Source organism: Pteronotus mesoamericanus, unplaced genomic scaffold (genome assembly GCF_021234165.1).
Source record: "Pteronotus mesoamericanus isolate MK-2021 breed Mesoamerican mustached bat unplaced genomic scaffold, CSHL_Meso_final contig_169, whole genome shotgun sequence".
Classification (NCBI taxonomy): domain Eukaryota; kingdom Metazoa; phylum Chordata; class Mammalia; order Chiroptera; family Mormoopidae; genus Pteronotus; species Pteronotus mesoamericanus.
The window spans coordinates 21,444,137-21,464,330 of record NW_026555068.1 but is presented as its reverse complement, the minus strand read 5'-3'; the positions used below and the strand labels follow the sequence as shown (position 1 = coordinate 21,464,330).

The 20,194-nt window shown below is 47.6% G+C and overlaps 1 protein-coding gene across 6 annotated transcripts in view; it reads right to left on the bottom strand.

Moving 5' to 3' along the window:
• IRF2 (interferon regulatory factor 2) overlaps positions 1–20,194 on the bottom strand; it is a 73,742-nt gene that overhangs the window by 35,433 nt on the left and 18,115 nt on the right. For 3 of the 6 annotated variants that reach the window (XM_054566183.1, XM_054566182.1, XM_054566184.1), the window contains one exon: positions 1,607–1,702. The exons of 1 other annotated variant lie outside the window; for it this stretch is intronic. In XM_054566183.1, coding sequence (XP_054422158.1) covers positions 1,607–1,693 — 87 coding nt within the window. In that variant the 5' untranslated portion in view covers positions 1,694–1,702. Of the gene's footprint in view, positions 1–1,606; positions 1,703–11,879; positions 11,970–19,017; positions 19,058–20,194 lie in introns of those variants that run through there. 2 more of the 6 variants (XM_054566181.1, XM_054566185.1) reach the window with 2 other exon arrangements.

The following is a 20,194-nucleotide window of genomic DNA, read 5'->3' as shown; positions in this document are numbered from 1 at the left end:
CCTTGTCTGTAAACCAGAAAAAATAGGTTATCTACCCCATGGTGGGGTTCATGTGAGGTAAGGCATGTCTGTTGCTTAGAGGAGTACCTGGCACTTAATGAATGTTATTTTCACTATTAGTACGATCACTGTCACTTGTTATCGAGTGCCCTAATCTCTTTAACTCCCCCTGACTACCACCTCCCCTTTCCTCAGATCCCCGTGCACTCCTGGCTCACTGAGCAGGCCAAGGCACGGCCTCATACCTTGTTTGTCTCTGGGAAGACGCTGACTACCAAGCCCCGCCAGGATGCAAATCCAAGCACTCTAGATGTGGCAAGCCCAGAAAAATATACTGTTTGCCATCCGACCTTAGGATTTGTGACAGGTCACGTGAAAGGGTCACATGGTTTCCTTGAGCTGTTTCTATGTACTTTGTACCCCACCTTGTTTCAGAAACGACTCAAACAGATACATTCAAATTCGATACCATTACATTAAAAATAAGTGAAAAAAATAAGATGATGGAGGAAATTGCACCAAAAGAAATAAGATTTGAGAGATATCTCGAATGATCAAATGAGGCCAGAAGTGACTAGTTTTTAAAAAATTAAGCTGCAATATCCTGTACGCTTGTTAGAAACGGCCGCAATCCAGCTCTGAGCTCTCGGCAGGAGATACAGAGATAAGGCCTGACCAGCTACGTGATTCATTGTGTCCTTCAGATTAAAACTGAGGGGGAGGTAGACGAGGAAAATGAAATTTGCTCAGAAGAAGCCTCCCTCGGGTCCTCTGAAGGAAGGCACAATCTATTATATTTCGCTGCCTTTCCACATTATAACTACATAAGTTCAGGTGTTCTTTATTTTTACAGATACTGTCTTCCTCATTCACCCCTACCAGGTCGGATCAATGAAATTGAGAGATGGAGGCAGACAAAGTAAGGAGTGGTTATGTTTGCCCTGGGGGGAGCGGGTCTAGAATAGAACGCCTCTATTTTAGGACAGTTAGGCACACCAACAAGATTTCACAAAAAGACAGAGAGGAGACATTTTTAAACCGCTATGCTGTACACCTGAAACGAAAATAATATTGAAGTTCAACTGTAATTCAAAAATAAAGAGACGTTTTAAAAATTTAATATCGGACAAAAGTTTCCTTCCAGAAAAAAAAGAAGAAGAAGAAGAAGACTATTGGGAAACAATCCATAAGCTCCATTCCCAACATAAAACCTTCGAGCCTCCATATTCTCTAATCCTACATCTGTGAAAGCCAGGAGGAGCAAGCAAGGAATATGGAGCAGGAAAAGGGTAAGAAAAACACAGCAAGAAGCTTCCCGTAAACAGTCATCCAAAATACCAATGGTGAGCTGAACCCAAGTCAAGGGAGGCTCCAAGGTAAGATGATGATAAAAATGTTTAGGCAGTAACTGTCTTCTTATGATCACTTTTGCTTGATATATTTTTTTTTTTTTTTGGCAATTAACAAGTATAAGATTTTGAACACAAAGAACAATTTTACTTTTGTGCTCCACAGGCACGTGCTTTACAAGGATCTCACACACACATATACGCACACAAACATACATACACACGCATGCACGCACGCACGCACCTATCGCACTCACCTTGTTCAGCCACTTCAGCCCTGGTATCGTGTTGGAGTTTATCTGTTCTTCCAGCCACGGGCGCATGCGCATCCTTTCCACCGGCATGGTGCCCCTCTGCAGAGAGAAAGGCGACATCAGGCACTCAGTCGCTGACTGTCCTGTCCACGCTGCAGTTCTACACCCCAGCCCGACCCTCTTCTACAGACCCGTTCCTTCCTCGTAACCCCACAGCTTATGTGTCTGTGGGGACCGGGGCGGGGGCATGGGAGGGGCTCTGCCCCAGAGCCGCCCGCCCCGGCCTGAGCAGTGGGGTCTTTCCAGGGAGGCTCTGCAGCCTGCTCTCAGCAGGGTCCCAGGGATGGTTCCCAGACTGGCAGAACTTGGCTGTCCCGAGGGCCTAGCCACCTCCCAGTGACCTTGCCTAAAGCCAGGTCTCACCCCCTCCCAACCAGGCTGTATTTACAGCCAACATCGTCAACACCCAGGCGTTCAGGGTGCCAGCACTGTACAGACACCTGTGGGTACGATCCTCCCGGGGACCTAGGGTGGACAGAGCAAAACAGTTGTAGGAGAGGCATATTGTAAGCAATTTTTTCCTTTGGGGTGTCTGGGTTACAGAAATGCATTGAACCCCGGATATGGCCACTTTGAAGCTCTAAAGAAATCAGTTCACTTGAGTCCCAGGTCTTGCACCAAACGCATCGCCTCTGGCATATTCCCTCTGCTCTGCGGGCCCACCAGCATCGCGCTCGGGCTTCCGCCTTGCTGTTCTGCGACTGGGCACTCTCACTCGCTCCCTCAGGACCTTTCTTCACTGCCAACCTGCCCGCCTCTGGCCCGATATCATCATCCGTTTTCCTGTCACTTTCCCTCTGGAAAGTGTTCCTTGGGCTGGACACCTTTTCTCTACCAGCTCACACAATGCCCTCCCCTCCTTCCCCGTCCATTCTATGTAGACAGCCTTTCCCTACCCATTGAAATATATCCAGTGCAGAATCACCCACAAAGTTCTGCCTACCACTCATCTCCATCCTATTTACAGACAAATTTCAATTAAGTGTGGGTTCGAAAGCCAAGATGACGCCAACTCAAGCCTCCATCCCACAGCACTTTGTGGACAGTGTGACATAATCCTCTTTCAACCCTTAGCTGTCTCTTCTTTCTTTTACTCATTTCCTCTCAAAAAAAAAAAAAAAAAAAAAAAAAAGCTCTCAAAATGCTATTCAGATGAATCTGGGCTGAGATGATCAAAGTCTCATTAACTCCCTCTTCCAGCTCGTAAAGGACTTCCTCCTTCCTCTGTGTCCTGTCCCCCCACCCTGCCCCCTGCTCCTGTCAGAACGAAAGTATCACTGTGTGAACCTCATGGGGCCGCACCCTTGGCCTGTCAGGCCTAATTAAATTCCAGAACTAAATTCTAGAGCCTGCCTTTCCCCTGTCCGGCTCTCCCAGTTCTGATGCACTCAGTGCTGCAGACGCCTCCCACTCCTTGCTCAGACCAAGCCCTCTGCTCCTCCTTCTCGGGCCTTGCCAATTCCGACCCACCCTCCGGGGCCCGGCTGCGACCCCCCTTTGCCACAGGACTTGCCAGACCACGCCAGCCTGAAGGAACCGCTCCTCCTCCACCTGCCACAACACTCGCTGATCTCACATGCTCCCTTCAAAATCAAACATGGCTTTAGGGAAGCTATTGTCAGTTGTCTTTATTCTTATCTCTTACCTTAACTATGAACTTTCAGCTGTGTACACTCTTCCTTCCTAACCAAAGGGTAAGCTCTTTGAGAATATGAACGCCACCTCTTAAGTGGCTTTTTGTAACCCTACAGAGCCCAAAGGCTGCCTTCCACCCAGGAGACATTCAGTACAAGAACCGGGCCAGTTCTGAAGATCAGCCAAGGCAGGTTGCCCCTGCAGGTGCGCCCCATCCACCCCTTTGATGACAACTGAAAGGAACTTCAAGGGCAGTCCAAAGGGACATGGAATGGCCCCCAGGGAGCCCCACAGACAGCTGCTCTTGGTGGTTCCCAAGTTGTTCCACTCATTCATTCATCCACCTATTCAAAAATCATTTATTAAGAAATCCACTCCAGGAGCAGGAAAAGGTAAGACATTCCCTGCCATCTGGGAAGTCCTGGCCTAATAGGAGATAGGAAAGAAGAGAATTACTGTCCCACACAAAGAGCCCTGTTCACAGAATAACAAGGAGTGACCGTAGAGCTCTGGGAGCGCCAGGAAAGCTGGCCACAGAAGACTGTCCTGGGTGACTGACCACCAGGAGGGCTCTGCCCACAGGGTGATGGCCTCCAGCCCCGTCTCGACATCTCAAGACCCAGAGAGGGGACAGGTAAGTCCAGGGCAGTGAAGAAAGTAGAGGGAGGGGCGGGAGGAGTAGCTCCAGTAGCCGCGAGCTCTTCTGAGGGAACAACAGGACAAGCAGAACTGCTAGGGACCACTACCATCCTGGTCCCCCTACACTTAGCAACGTGGACAACGACAGGGATGTGAAAACGGCCGTCCAATGCATCGTTATAATCACATGATATTTCTTCCCATATTTTTTTCACAAGTGACCCCTTTAGGAAAAAATAGTCATCTGAAATATTTCAAAAAGCTTTGTCTTTAAAACAAAGGTGTACATGGGGAGGTACAGTCAACCGCATATCATTTGCGGACTCCACATTCGCAAAGTCACCTGTTCACTAAAGTTTATTTGTAACATCCAAATCAATACTGGAGGTACTTTCATGTCATTTGCAGACGTGCACTGGGAGGTGAAGAATTTGGGTCGCCCAACATATACATTACCAGCTGAGGTCCTACAAGATGACATTCTGCCTTATTTCAGCTCACAGCATAAACAAGCGTCCTTTTCGTTGTCTAGTTCATGCAACATTTTTCTCATTTTTCTGCTCTGTGTTGGTGACTTTATTGTTTAAGACGGCCAGCAAGAATGGTCTGTCTGAAGCGCAGACCAGCGTTCCCAGGGGCAAGAAGGCTGTCAGGCACCTTGCGGAGAAAACATGTGTACTACAGGCATGAGTTACAGCATTGTTGGCTGTGCGTTCAATATTATTGAATCAACCGTTATGAAATAAGCTGATTTTTAGGGAAAGCAAATAAAACAGGATTACTGGTCGGTAGATGACAAGGCTGCAATCAGAGGCTCACTCACAGGAACCTAATGTCCTTGTAAGAAGAGGAAAATTTGGACAGAGACACACACACAGAACGTGCCATGTGAAGACAGAGACACAGCGAGACGGTGGCCACGTGAGGACAGAGGCAGAGACTGGAGTGATGAAGAGGCAAGCAAGCATCCTCCCCTAGAGGCTTCAGAGAGGGAACTGTCCTACCAGCACTTTGATTTTGGATTTCTAGCCTCCAGAACTGTGAAGAGAACCGGTTTCTGTCATTCTAAGCCGCACAGTTTGCGGTGCTTTGCTACAGCGGCCCGCGGACACTAACGCAGAAGGCACTGAGTCAGGAAACAGGGCCCCAACGCAGGCTGCTGGCGAAGGCGCCCTGAGGCAGTGAGAAGGAGGGGAAGACACGGCCCAGGCCCCAGGGCAGAAGGACCCACTGCCAGAGGGCATTGGAAAGGGGAGCCCGAGCTATACAGACCCTGAAGGGCCTGGAAAACCACGTCTAGGATGTTGCCCATCATCCCCAGGCTGAAGAGAAGGCTGGAGGCTTATGCAAAGGAAATAGAGGCTGGGTTTTGTTAACGGTAAAGGTTTAAGTGCTGATTACAAGATCTAGACCAGTGCTTTGCCAACTGTAACGTGCAGAAAAATCTCCATTCAGTAAACCTAGGTCAGCATTGTGATTAACAAGCTCCTGGGTCCCTGATCCACACTGAGGAGCAAGGCTGGAGCATAACTTGTATTTTCGCAAGTCGCCCGGCTCTTCCGTGCAGAGTCTGGTCCTCCCAGCAGACAGACCTCATTAGCGGCAGTGTCAGATCTGGCTGCACCATCTATGTGTTGTCTCAACCCCTGTGTACATACTAAGCCTTTCTAACCAGGATACAGCTCAGCCAGGCCTGAAAACATGTCACTTACCAACCAAAAGACTATGGAAATCACATGCGCAAAATTTGTTCTCAGTCTTTGGTCAGGACTGTCGTTAATTATAAGCAGATTTTTAGAAAGAGCAAATACAGCAAGTGTCTTATCAGAGAAGGGCAACTCTGGTATAAAGGCTTCACTTAGTTCAGATTCTTTTTTTTCTTTCTTTCTTTCTTTTTTATAGCTAGGACATCCCTGCTGATATACAAGGAAAAGCCAGCCCTTTTCCATGGAGGTACCTCCTCTTGTTCACTCAATTTTATAGAGGGTCCTACCTCCCACACTGAGCAGGTAATGAATTACCAGAAGCCTTGGCACGTGACACAAAGGACAAAGTGTGCAGTCTGACACAGATGGCTCGTGATGATCAGAATCTGAGTATGTACTCTTAATTCTGTGAAAGAAAGCAAAGGTAGATTTCTGCATGGAGCCTAGTGCCAGAAACTCATCACTCAGTTTGGCACTAAAAATATGTTTCCAGAGATCATAAGGCTGGGATGACAGTCACAGAGGGTCAAGGGACTGAGTACTGAGAGTTCCGACTAAAGAGGCTTACTCAGCGTTGTTTTCTAGCTTCCACCAATAAAATTCAAAGCAATAGATTGGTCTTCTTTCCAGAAGGCAAGTTTCTCATATGCACCTGTGCCCAGGCCACAGGAAGCATGAACAAAGTTGAAGAAGGCATAGAGCCCAATAGAAAAGACACAGAGAATCAAAATACACTAGAAACCAGGGCATGTGTATTCTAGTCCTGACTTGGCTGTTACAACAGTGTGTCCTTGGGCCAGTCACTCAACCTTCCTACTCCACACTTTGATCATCTAGACAAATGAAAGGCTTCAAAAGGAAAACTTCTGAGGTCACCTAAGATTCTAGGAATCCTTTTATCACATGAAGGCCGATTATGTGACTTATCTTTTTTGTAAGCTTTTAATCTTGAGCACTGCTGTTTTTGAAAGTGAAATGTTAAAATTTTATGATTCTATAAATCTAAAATATGAAAGTATCTACCCTCAAGCCTGACAAAAGGTGCTTTCCAAAACCAGCTACCGTTACACCTTTGAGTCTGAGGGCTGGGACCATCGTCAAAACCACGGCCTGTGCTATAAATCAATTCGGCACGTGGCAGCTATTTAGAATATTACCGGCATCACGGCTGCCACATACAGACACGCAAGTGTATCGCTGTGATTGCCACGGTGTGACTCACATCTCCCGTAAAGTTGAATAGTGGCACGAACAGTGATCTTGAATCTTAACCTAAGGCTTAAAACTGAGCCTTGGATTTGGCAAAGTAATAGCTATGGCTACTATTTATTGGGCTCTTATATATGCCAGGCATTAAAACCAGGGTTTCCTGTGAGTTTCAGACTCTCATTCGGGTCTGTCCGAAAGGCCCAACTCAGAAAGCCTAGCCTGCATTCATCGCACTTTTGGAAGCAATTAGGGTGGCCTTTTCACTGTCCTTACTGAGCCTTTCCTAACTTCCTCTCTGTTTTGCATGCCACTGACATATTAATCTTCCTAACATACCCCTGAAATCACATTAATGTTCTGTTCAGGAGACTTCCAAACATCCCTGCTGGATTTAAGATAATAAAATCCTTCGCTGAGAGAACAATGCTTCTGGTGAAATCCGTGAGCCTTACGATGACTACTCGACAGAAACAATGGAAGAGAGAAGACAATGGAAAGATGTCTTTGGTGCTGAACGAAAGTAACTGCTACTCAAAAATTTTATATACAGCAAATATTTCCTTCGAGAATGAAGAGGAAATAAAGGCATTGAGGAAAAACTTAGAGAATTTTCCAGCAGTAGCCCTAGAGCTCCTTTGTAACAGGAGATAGGTCATGCTCACAGGGTCATAGGAGATAGGTCAAAACTAGGTGGGAATGACAGCAAAGGTAAAGGCACTGGGGCTAAGGACAGGGCTAGAGTTCGAGTCCACGTCGCAGCAGCTGCCCCCAGCAGTGCTCTCTTGTAGTTGCATCACCTGTTATAAATAAACCCTGAGGGTTCTTGTCCCCTAATAGCCCTCCCTACACAGCCACATGTCCACGCCTCTCACCCACCTGCAGAAACATTACCCTCCCGACAAAAGCAAGCTCAGGTCTCTGTTCATCCATGAAAACAACTCTCACAGCTCTAAACATGGGACAGACCCTCCTCTCCCACGGCAGGTATTGTCTTCAGGCCCCTGTCCTCCAGTGCATCAACAAATGTTTATTAAACACATAGTTATTACGAAAGAAAAAAGAGAAACTGTGGCCCTGGCTGGGTAGCTCAGTTGGTTGGAGCATCATCCTGACACACCAAGGTTGTGGGTTCAATTCGCCGTCAGGGCACATACAAGAAACGACCAATGAACACATGCGTAAGTGAACAACAAACTGATGTTTTTCCCTCTTCCTCTCTCTCTCTCTCTCTCTAAAACACTAAATTTTAAAAAATTGTTTAAACTCTGCTGAGTACAATGGAGGAAAGGATTCAAAGATGTGTACAACAGGATCACTACCCTCAGGGAATTCATAAGGTAACTGGGGAAATGAGACATAAATCATATAAAGGTGACTAATAATACTATAATTATAATAATAAAAGACTGCAATAGAGATCAGAACGCAGTGCATGATTAATTGCCAACTAAGTGAACTCATTCATAAAGAATACATAAATCATTATTAGATGGGTCTGTAAGGGAAAGCTGTGTGGTAAAGAGCTTATAGGATGGAGAGGAACTGCCTGGGCGAAGAGAGGGGAGCAAGCAGGCCAGGCCAGGAAAAGGCTGGCGCGCACGGCCAAAGCGCGGCGCAGGAAGGTGCGCGCGCTGCTGCGCAGGGGGGCGCACGTGCACCAATGTCTGTGCGGTTCCATTAGAGTCAGCTGGCCTGTGAGAATTCTGCACACACTGGGCGTTTTTCATAAATCATCTCTAAGGCTCACAACAGCCCTAATCAGTTAAATCCTATCATCCCCATTTTGGAGATGAGGGAACACATAGCTTGAGAAGGTAACAACAAAAAAACAGAAAAATACATCCAAGCCCCCAGATGAGGAACCAAGGTTTGAACTTAAATCTTTCTGGAAGGTCTCAAATGCCCGGCTGGAGATTGAGCTTGTTCACAGAGACCACTAAAAATGTCTGAATACCCATGTTTCACTAGCATACACCAAGCAGCACTTCATACGGGGGCAAGCGGAGGCAGGGAGACAAGCTAGAAGCTGCTGCTCGGTCTAGGGTCAAAGCCGTGGGGGTGCACAGGGGAAAAAACACAAATGGCGATACCCTTGTAGGGATGTAATGGCAATTTTTACTAGTAATTTTTCCAGGATACACAGTAATCCTTCCCAAAACACAAGTTCCTCTTACTTGACATTCTGCACGCCTCACACTGATTTTTGTGTACTTTTTTGCAAAAGCAAGAATTTCAGCAAAAAATTATGTGGATTGAGAGGAAACTGAAGTTGCAAATTGAAAAATCATCACCATCATCATCATCATCATCTCCATCGCATTCGTTCAAGTGTTTCCTAGGAACCAGACACTAGGCCAAGTGCTTTCCCTGCCTTATTTCATTTACTCCTCAACCCAGCTATATGAGGTATAGTGGCTTATCTGCCCCCTACAGATGTGGACATAAAGCCACGTCCCAAGCTGCAGAGCTAATAAGTGGTAAAGTCAGCATTCAAATCCAGGTCTCCTGACTCTGGGGAACATGCCCCAAACCTCTAGACCAGTGTTTTTCAAACCTCAGGTAGTGACCCATCAGGGTGTCATGAAATTAATTTATTGGATTAAGATCAGCACTTCAGTGTTAATGCACAAGAATACAGAATAGAAACTATGAGAGTCCCCCAAATACGAGGGATCACTGTTTCATTAAAGTTTTGTTTCAATGTTATATTATGCTGGCACTGCGGCCAAAGAAGTACAAAAAGCACTGCACTGGGCTGGACTGTGTCCCAGATGTGTACACAGATGCGTGCGAGCATGTGGGTGGCGCGTGGAAAGCGGAAAGCAGAGGAGACGCAGCAAACTCTCAGAAGTGTACTGAGTCCTGGCAGACAGAAGTGAAATGTATGAGCAGTTTAATAGCATGTTCAGAGCTAAGATACAATATTATAATTCTGCATATTAGGGGAGGGCTTTGGGACATGCTCAGTCAGCTCCACTTAATACCTCTCTGCCTACAGTATTCAAATCATGGCACATTCCCGTGGGACCCCGCTGGATGAAGTCAACACTTAGCCGAAGTCATGAAATCAGAAAGACTCTTAACGTTTGGATGGCGCGCCGGCCGCAGAGTAAAGCACGCCTATCCGCACCGATGCAAAACCAATTTTAAAAGTTTTATTACACTTCAGGAGAGGTACTAAGTGATGGGAATCACTTGTCTGATGTCTGTTGTATCCTTGATGTGATACTTATTTCATGCATTGATTGTTTTATGAAACTTTTGAAAAGATGCATGTCATAGATTCATTGAAGAATGTTAGTCTCTAACCCAATTTTCAAGGTTTTAAAGCAACTTAGGCATGAATTCTCCTACTATGAATTAGAAAGAATTGCTTGTAAATGGTTATATCATAATCCATAGTTATACTTTTCTACTCACCTAAACCAGCACCCCAAAACTGTATGTGCAATGTTATTACCTGGGGAATTTAAAAAAAAAATTCCTGGCCCTACCCTCGACCTAGTGAATAAGCACCTCCCGGGCTTAGGAACCAGGGACACGATCATCCCAGGGAAAGTCTGCTATCCCTGGGACAGCACTGCCATGTGGTGCCCACGTGCCCAATGGCCTTTAAGATTTCATGTTTAATAGACACTGTCTATTGAATCACCAGAAATGGGGACACCAATGGTGAATAGATTTTGTTATGAATGGATATAAATGCATATGAAATTAAAATTCTAAAATGCCTTTAAATGACCTCAGAACAAGTTTCTCATACTGAGAATCCTCCAAACAATAGTTTTGCATATTCACCATTCTGCCCACAGTTTTCTTATTAGGCGTGTTTTCTATACGCTTTTAGAAGATGTTGTCATATAGCTACTTTACCAAAATGAGCCTGTCTCCGACCACAAACTGCTCTGGTACCTGAAACCACTCAACTTAGCTTCTGGTAGTGAGTGCGCTGCATCACACCCCGAAACTGACATATGGCCTCCACGTGCGTGCTCCAAAGACCCCAAGATGTCACTGGTGTTGAGCACTGTGGGCGACCCCATGGGCCCTCTAGGAAACAGGCTCCCTCCAGGGAACGTGTGACGTCTATGAGGACGTGTGCTCTCCCGAGAGGCCCCAACCCTACAGTCCACCCTGCCCGGCGAGCTCTGCCTCCCTGCCCCGCTCCCCAGAATTCCGCTCTCTGACCCGTTCTCACCGCTCATGTGCAACAATTCATGACAAGGCCCCATTATAACACCAAGACCACAGGCGTCCTAGCGTGCGTCACCTCTCCTGCGCTTCCAGGATCTACAGACCCTGGTCTCCCTCACCAGCTCCTGTCCCCGGTCCCCGCACGTCCATCCTCACACTCCCTCACTCACCCCCACACTCGCCGGTCCCTGCGGGTGATCCTGCCTCCAACTTCAGAGAGAAGAATAGAGCCCACAGGCTCTTCCTTCGGACTCTCTGACGCCCTCCCTCTTCACTCTTATGGGGACTTTGGTGCCCTCCTTTGTCCCTTCTCCCGACGTGGGTAGCGGTGCCTCTCTGCAACAGGGCAAGAAGCAGGCGGACGGGGAGAAACACTGAGATTCGTTCCAGGTCTCCTGAGTCTGACGTGTATTTGCAACGTCCAAAAAGAGGGGCTGGGTGGACAGTTAGGTGTGGGGGGCTCAGGAAGATGGCCAAGCACCCCTTCACATGTTGTTCAAATGCCACGCCTTCCCCAGCCTACCATGGCCAGCACAAAACTTCCCTTGAATTCATAAAACACGCCGCCTCCAACGTGTGTCTTACACTGCCTCCCTGTCATTGTTCTGTGCCTCAATCCACTGAGACAAAACCTCTCATTCAGCTGCAAACCTACTGGAAACCTAAGTTAATATTGCTACATACGTCAACTACGTAGTCTTGTACTTTGCACCCAGCGGGCCCCTGATAAACACAGACCAGCCCTCACCAGCAATACAGGACAGGTTCTCTATCCCCCCACTCATACAAGGTTGCCACTAGCCAACGTGTGGCCACGTGCGGCTCCCGAGCACCTGAGACGTGGCCAGTGGGAATGAGGAACTGTGTGTCCCGGTTTCAAGGCTGGTTCTCATCTTTGCAAATCACAACGAGCGGTCAGGTTTCTGTAAAAACAAAGAATCTGCATCAAACAGCCCTGTGGGGATCCCGAGGAGGCAGGTCACCCACCTGACACTGAAACTGTGCTCTTTTGAGACAAGCCAGGTTTTCAAAAGCCTGACTCACACTCTTCGAGCTCAATCCCTTTTTGGAAGGTGTCCTGATGGTGAGCAGGGAGCTCCCGCGCGAGCACTTCTTAGCCTGGTCTAGGCCTGCGTGCGCCGTGGGCTGGCAGGTGCAGAGCGCACACCCCGTCACGACAGGGACACGACATTAATACTAACGCATATTAAGTGTGTAATGTTGTTGGGCAAGTTCTAAGTTCACTACAACCATTAGTTCACTCGATTCACAACAACCCTACAAGTGAGGCACTGCTAAAGTCCCCATTTGATGGGTGGAAAAACGGAGGCACATAAGGTCACGTAACTTGCCCAAGGTCACAGAGGTACTGAGTGGCAGAGCTCAGATTGAAACAGGAGTCTTAGGCCCTTACTGAGCCTGTGGACTCTGAGGCCACACTGGGATCTACTTAGCGAGGTATCGAGGCCCCATGCCACCCAACCTGACACAACGTCCTCCCTAGAGACCTGGGATGAAGAGGTCCCCACCAGGGCCAAGTGTTTGGCCACAGACACCCAGTCACAGTCACAGGTGTTCAATGGGCATTACTTGTACGAGCCAAAAATTTGAATCGATCCAAATACCAGACAGTAGGAAGATGATTAAATTCAATGTGGTAGATGCAAATAATGGAATATTGTGACTATAAAAGACTATTTCATTTGTGTGGGAAAACGCTCAGAATGTATGAGCTAATATAGCATGAATATATAGTTATATAGTCTATGTATATATTTTTTGTATTCTGTAGAATATAATACAAGTTAATACTTGGGGGGAAAAAAAGCAGGGAGTGGGGGTCGTTTTTCAACCATCAGGGAAATAAACTTCTAGCACGTGCTGGGCCATGGGTGGCCTCCCGCGGCCATTGGGTCCCGATGTCGACAGAGTACCCCCCGCCTTGGACAGCGGTGCAGCCGACACGCAGCCAGCACCGTCTAGTAGGGGACTAAGAATGGGCAGCCAGGGCAGGGGGCACCTAACCCCGGACCGCAACGTGCCAGGTCAGGAAGTTTCCTGAACAGAGAGTCATGGGTTGCCATGTCTGTACAGCACGGGGTGTCTTGGGGGGCACAGTCCCCATGAGGAATCGTCAAGTCCCGCAACATCTCGACGAGTGCCGTCCTGCCTTCACTCCAAGTCCTGGGGTTTCTGGGAGTGTGACGGCAGCAGGGCACCCGCATTGCGGATTAGAAAACAAGAACAACGTGGCAGTAGACGGCGTTCTTCTCCCAACAGCTGAGAAAGCTCCCTTCCACCTTTCCTTCCTCCGCCCTCTGCTCCCTTTATGAATAATTTAGTCTGAAAGCCCATTAAGTGAAACTGAGCAACGCGGATATACCAGATGGAATAATCTTCCCCCAAATCCATGTCCACCTGGAACCGGTGAATGTGATCTTACTTGGAAATAGGTCAGACGTAACTGAGTATAAATGACCTCATACCGGGTTAGGAGGGGCCCTCGATCCAGCATGAGCAGTGTCCTGACACCAAGAGGGACATCTGGACAGGGACACAGAGAGAGAGAGAGAGAGAAGATGGAGGCAGAGACTGAAGTGACGCATTTACAAGGCACTGAGGCCGAGGATCACCAGCTGCCCCCAGGCGCGAGGGGACAGGCATGGGGCAGCGTCTCCCCAGTCCCCCGGGAGAACCAACGGTGCCCGCACGGTAATTTCTGACTTTGGACGCTCTGTTACGGCACCTCTGACCAACGGGACATCACAGGCATTAGGGGAGGGGCACTGACATCTCCGTGTGGGGGATCGGCATAAAGCGGGTGCCCGTTTTAGAGGGAGGAGGCCGCAGCACCTGGAAGGTGGTACACTGAACGTGGAGCACTGAAGCCCACGTGCGGCAGCAAGAGCAGCGCAGGAGCGGGATGGGGCTCCTGGGAGGGGGTCAGGGCCCCAGCGGAGCGAGTGGGCTCCTGGGCAGGAAGGCACGGCCCGGTCGGGGGTGCCAGAGCCTGAGCGGGGGATCCTGAAAAATAAACAACCTGAATCTAATCACGAGAAAGCCACCAACAAACCCAGATGGACGGGCCCTCTATAAGATAACTGGCTAGTCATTGTCAAAAATGCCAGATTCGTGGAAGTCAAGGAGAGACGAAGAGGCAGGACACCTGAGCCCGCATGGATTTCTTTCCCTGGCAGGGAGGACAGGGTTGAGACAGTGGGCAAACCTGATGAGCCCTGGGGATTAGATGGCACCGACCTAACGAGGGCCCGACTGTGACAGTCACACTGTGCCACACTGAAGTGTGTCCCCGTTTGCAGGAAAGACCCACTCAAGTGTTCGCGAGTGATGGGACATCGTATGGGCAAGTCACTCTCCGAAGGCTCAGGAAAAGGATGATTTGTGCTATTGTTGCAACTTTTCAGTGTAAGACTGAAATTAGTTGCAAAGAAAAAGACCTGGAAAGAAAGATAGTAGCCAAGTATACGAGTGATTTACATACAGTCCACAGGGAGAAACGGCAGCATTTCTGCAAATACAAACAAACGCTAGAAAATCCCCTCTTGTGGTATTCAAATGAAGCTGCTGGCAGTTTTTTCTTAATCTAGGCATCGTGACTGTATGAAGTACACGCACCCATCACTGTATCCCTCCATCCATCAGGGGCAGCGCAGCGAAGCCACGATCTTCCAAGCGAGGAGCCTCGAAGCCTCATTGCCTGGGGAAGAGGAGGAGCGAAGGTCCCTAATTCGTCCCCCCTGCAAGTTGTGTGGAAAACTGGAAACGGGACGACCAGAAAGCTCACCCGCCTGTTTTGAGGAAGCATCAAAGATTCCCTCCAGTGCAGCTTCTCTACTCATTGAAGTTATTTAAATTTCAAAACACAAGCTGGTTACCAAGTGAACTGGCCTCACCGCACAGGTTAAGTTCAAGCAAAGGATATTCTCAAGCCGCATCCATGTTGTCACAAACAAACAAACACTCAAAGACACAGACAGCAGCATGGTGGTTATCAGACGGAAGGGGTCGGGGGTGGTAAAGGGTGGAGGGGGTCAAAGATACGGTGAGGGGAGAAGATTTGACTTTGGGTGGTAAACACAATGCAATACACAGATGATGTATCATAGAACTGTACACTTGGAACCTATATAATTTTATTAGTCAATGACACCCCGATAAATTTAATTTTTAAAAAGTACCAACGATGAGGAGGAGGGCAAATTTTATGCTATGTATACTCTACCAGAATAAAAAAATGTTGTGAAAAAAAGAAAAGAAGTTAGGAGCACCATCCCTGGGCTGTCCCGATCGTGTTTATTAGATACGCAGCCTTCAGAGGCCCGAGCCACACCCCTGGGTCCTCTGTAGGACGTCTCAGGCCAGCTCCGAGTTGTCACCACAGCTCCCAAAGCTGGCATTCCCAGCAGTTTCATTTTCTTTCATGACAATGTTCCCACCGCCGCAGCCTTTCCAGGGCTTGGCTCAGCCAAGGCCCACCATGAGTCAGGGCTTTTTGCTTTTTGTTGCTCATTGACAACTTTTCCTCAACTGGTAGAACTCGGGGGCCTGAGTAACCTTCAGTTCTATTTGCTCTAACTTGGCTGAAGATTTCAGTAGCGACTTTGGCCTCGGAGCACATACTTAGTGTTCTCCAGAGAGTCCCTAGAACACCGCTGGAACAGAAAGTGAAACCAGTGGGTCAAAAACAATTCCTTCCTTCAGCGCAGCCGGCCCAAGCAGCCACTCTGCCAGCTGTTACCTGCCCCGCCAGCGTGCTCGCGTGAACAGCACAGATGTGATCTGCTCAGAGCCCACGGCTGCCACATGCCAGCTTCATCTCCTTCCTCGTCCTTGCCCCCCAAACCTCCGGCCAGCTGGTTGTCTACTGCAAGGCCTCTGCATCTGTCACTTAGGCTCAAGAAGGTCCCCTTTCACTGGCTAACTTTGACATTCTTCAGGTCTTAGCTTCAACATCACTTCCTCAGCAAACCTCCTTAGTCTCCCCGGCCAGACTAGGCCCCCGCGAAAAGCTAATGTTAATCTGTGAGGCCGAAGACCAACTCTGTCTCTTCATCCCTCTGCTCCCACGGTCTAGCGTGTGGCACAGGCTGGTGCTTAATTAATAAACTCTGCATTTACTATGAATGTGGGCATCAGGATCATTCAGGGCGGGGCAGAGCCTAGTAAAAGCAGTTACAGTGAGGAAAACGATGACTTGCCATGAAAAAGAAAAGGGATACATAAACGCCGCGGAGAATTCCGTCTAAGAAAGTGTGCAGGGTGTACATTTTAAAAAGTATGTCCCATCAACAACATGTTCTATCATTTTAGGTGTTCGAGACATCATCTGGATCTTGCTTATTTCAAAGCTTTGTATACGAGAATTCAGTAGGAAAGTATTGAGACTTACCAACACGGTGTTGCCCATTACCCAGAATCAAGTGGATGCTCATTGTGCTGACCATATCCAAATGGTCCTCCTTTGAGTGTGAACAGGGCCTTATTTATAATTATACCTTGCTTGTGACTGTAGAGAGGGGCTGTCCCTGGAACACCAAGGACATGCCGGTCCTCCGGTTACAGGAAATAGTTGCTCTGAGAACAGGTTCAATACCTTTTACTGAAAATGCTTGGACCGACTGGATTTCAGAAGTCAGAACTTTTTGGATTTTAGAGAGATAATATGGTACATATACCATATAGAATATACTGCCCACCCCCAGCACTAGCTAGTGCAGAAGCCCTTAACCCAATACAGTTAACATTTCTGCAGTAACACGTGAACATGTGCACTGATTGGAATGCACAGAATCAATGAACAGCTTTGTGCCAGTTCAGGGAGGGCTACGCTGCCCACTGAGTCATGACAAAATCTTTCAGTTTTCAGAGCTATTTGGATTGCAAATGAGCAATCTGGGATCTGCAACTGATTCCAAGTTATTCCTATCCTTGGAAAATATTATTGCTCCCATGTTATACAGAAAAATCAGCATTTTCTCCCTTAAGTTGTACTTAAATTATAAGTCAATCTGGCACGCACTGTGTTTAAATTAGTGAATAACAGTGTATTTTTAGTCATGAAATGGAAAGGTGTAATGCACACCACATTTGCATATTAGAAAGTGGGGAAATACTTTCACTGAATATTTTTATAAAATTTGAAATCTTAAGTTGCCCTTTAGAAATCATCCTTGACTTTAAACGAGCTCTGCCTAGCACCATGTATACATTTTACTTTGCCAATGTAATACATATTTATTTACAAAATAAGAAACACTTTAAATTAGATTCAAAATTCCTTTTAAAGATCTTCCCTAAGGTTCCTTTACAATGACATTATTCCTTCTCCTATGACACTTTAAATTTTATTTCAAAAATTAAATTTATTACAAAGAATACTTTTCTGAACATCAAAGTGAATCGGGGTTGTGAGTTTGTTGCCGTTTACGCAGTGCGAGTAGAGCTCTGTCACCCGTTCAGGTGGGTACAGGCAACCCTGTCTGTTTAGTGTGAGCCCTACTGCCCTGTGGAAACCACGCGGTGACACCAACAGGCTACGTGTGCTGGCCCGAATGCAAATGCACTCAAGGAATAGCCTGGACAGTTCACCTCCTTCATTTCTTTTAATTCCCTTAAAATAGTTTTGAACGAATGGGCCAATGGGTCACTGCAGTATGAGAAGCTTGAGCTGTTGAGGGGACTTGGGTAGAAACTCAGTCCAGAGATCCTTGGTCACGTGCCCAGCAGCGTGAAGAAAGGAAACATACCGAGGCCAGCGATGGTCCAGGTGAAGGAGCCCACAGACTCTACCTTCCCATATAAGAGCCAAGACACTTAAGGCAGTGTTTACATCTCTGGCATTGAATTGTTCATAAACATATGCATAAGAAAAAGCAAAACTTGCTTCCAAAAGCACGGTCCCCTAGTTGCTCAGGACCTACGGACAGCGGCAGGGATGACGGTGGCAGCGACAGTTTGCAGAGCACCCACGAGGCACCCGGTATCGAGCTTAATGCTTTATATACATTAGTCACTTAACCCCCACGTAACCCTCAGGTAGGTCCTATTGGTCGTGTTTGCAGAAGAGGAAGCTGTGACTTAGTCTGTCCCAAAGCTGATCTCTATCACACAGCTCTGTTAACTTGAAAACAGGTGTCCAAACATAGGCCCTCGCCTCCAGTGGACAGTATTCACCACCACGTGCCCTTTGGGTCCGCAAACGTGAGCGCAAGAGAGCTGGTGGTTTGCCAGGCTTTACTTGGACAGCAAGCTAGTTCTTACAGTTGTTTCCTCATGTTTGCATGTTTGGAACATTTCGGGAACATCAGTGTCAAAGTCCCCCAGGCCTACCGATCAGAGATGCGGCATTTCCCAAAACTTTCTATTTGGTCTGACCGTGGGGGGAGGGGAGGGCGGGGGGAGGCACTGTGAAGAACACAAATCCCCCACAAACAAGAATGGAACTGGGAGAAAAGTGCACTGTCTGGGGCTTTTCCTAAAAGAGGAAGTCTTTTGACTCTGTATGACCCCAGGGCTGCACTAAAGAAAACATTTCTTTAAGTGATGGATCGCACCCAGCGCGGCAGAGCAGATGAGCAGGGGTCTAAAACCTGAAGTCCCCAAGCAAAACTTTGTTAAACCTTCACATCTCTATTTGGCCTCCCCCGCTGGGATGATACAGGCCACCCAGCACCTCAGGTACGGCGGGGGAGGGGGGAGCGAGTCACAAAGGTAAAAGGTTCGACCCTGTCTCCACCTTCCGCGGCTGCAGGCAGCAGAACAGGGGGTAGGGGGGGAGCCGAGGAAAGGGGTTCATCTCCAAAAGCACCGCTGCTTCTTCCTTAAAGAAGGCTTGCCACGTCTCACAGAGGATGCGGAAACCATAGGTTTTGCTCCAGGAAAACCTTCTGCCCCTATTTGATGAGTCAAGGATGAGTTAAAAAGCAATCAAACCCACAGCCAGCGACTCACAGAGGGAGAAAGGGCCTCTTCACAGCAGACCTGTTTTAATGCCTCAGACCCGCTGGCAGGGAAGCAACAGGGCAAAAAGGCAACAGCATGGCTGTGGAGCTGCTGCAGTTCAGTCCCAGCTCTATTGCTCATCAGCAGTGTGACCTCGGGGGGGTCACTGACCTACCTGTCCCCATAGGGCTGTGCGAGGGTCAGATGAAGACACAGGTCAAACATCTAGAACAGTGCTTCCTATCTCACAGGTTCTATGGGTTGGAGTATAAACAGGTACAAAATTTCCAGGCAGCAGCTTGGAGACAGGTATCAAAGATTTTAAGTGACATCCTTTTACCCAGCCCTATCACTTCTAAGAACATTTCCCAAGGAATTTAATCATGTGGGACGCATGTCTTCTTTAAGAAGACTTCGCCCTGGCTGGTGTGGCTTAGTGGACTGAGCACTGGTCTGCAAACTGAAAGGCTGCCGGTTCAATTCCCAGTCAGGGCACAGGCCTGGGTTGTGGGCCAGGTTCCCGGTTGGGGCATGCAAGAGGCGACTGATGGATGTTTCTCTCCCTCCCTTTCTCCCTCCCTTCCCCTTTCTCTAAAAATAAATAAATAAATAGTTTAAATAAATCAATAAGTAAAATGTAATGATCATTAAATCTGATGCAGATACAAATACAACATTCTGTTAAATAAAAAGGAGAAGGCCTCATGAAGTTGCCCAGATAAATTACCTTCCAGATACATCTCAGTTATGACTATCTAACAGCATGTTTTAAATCCATCACCTTTTTAAGAGCATTTTCTAGAATTCATCAAAGGTAATAAGGACCTAAAAGGGTAGACTGACTTTTAAAAATACTTCATAAATCTGAAATCATGCTGGGACCCCGGTACCTAAATGACACCAGATTCTGCAATTCAGCAAAGCAAGAATCATGCACAGATTTCAAAGCATATGGACTCGGGCTCATACCTCGTGCTCAGACCCTCTTCCCATATGGAAAATGGGAAAAGAAGGGGCCCTGGTTGTCCTTGAATCAGCATGTCCTCAGAGATGCCCTTTGGAGGTCAAGAGTAAAGTGAACTCTGAAAGGCAAAGCTTCTCCTTTGGGGAGTTAAGTGGAGGGTTCCCCCCGCTTACGACTGTCCCTCTTGCCCTGACCAGTGTGGATCAGTTGGTTGAGCATTGT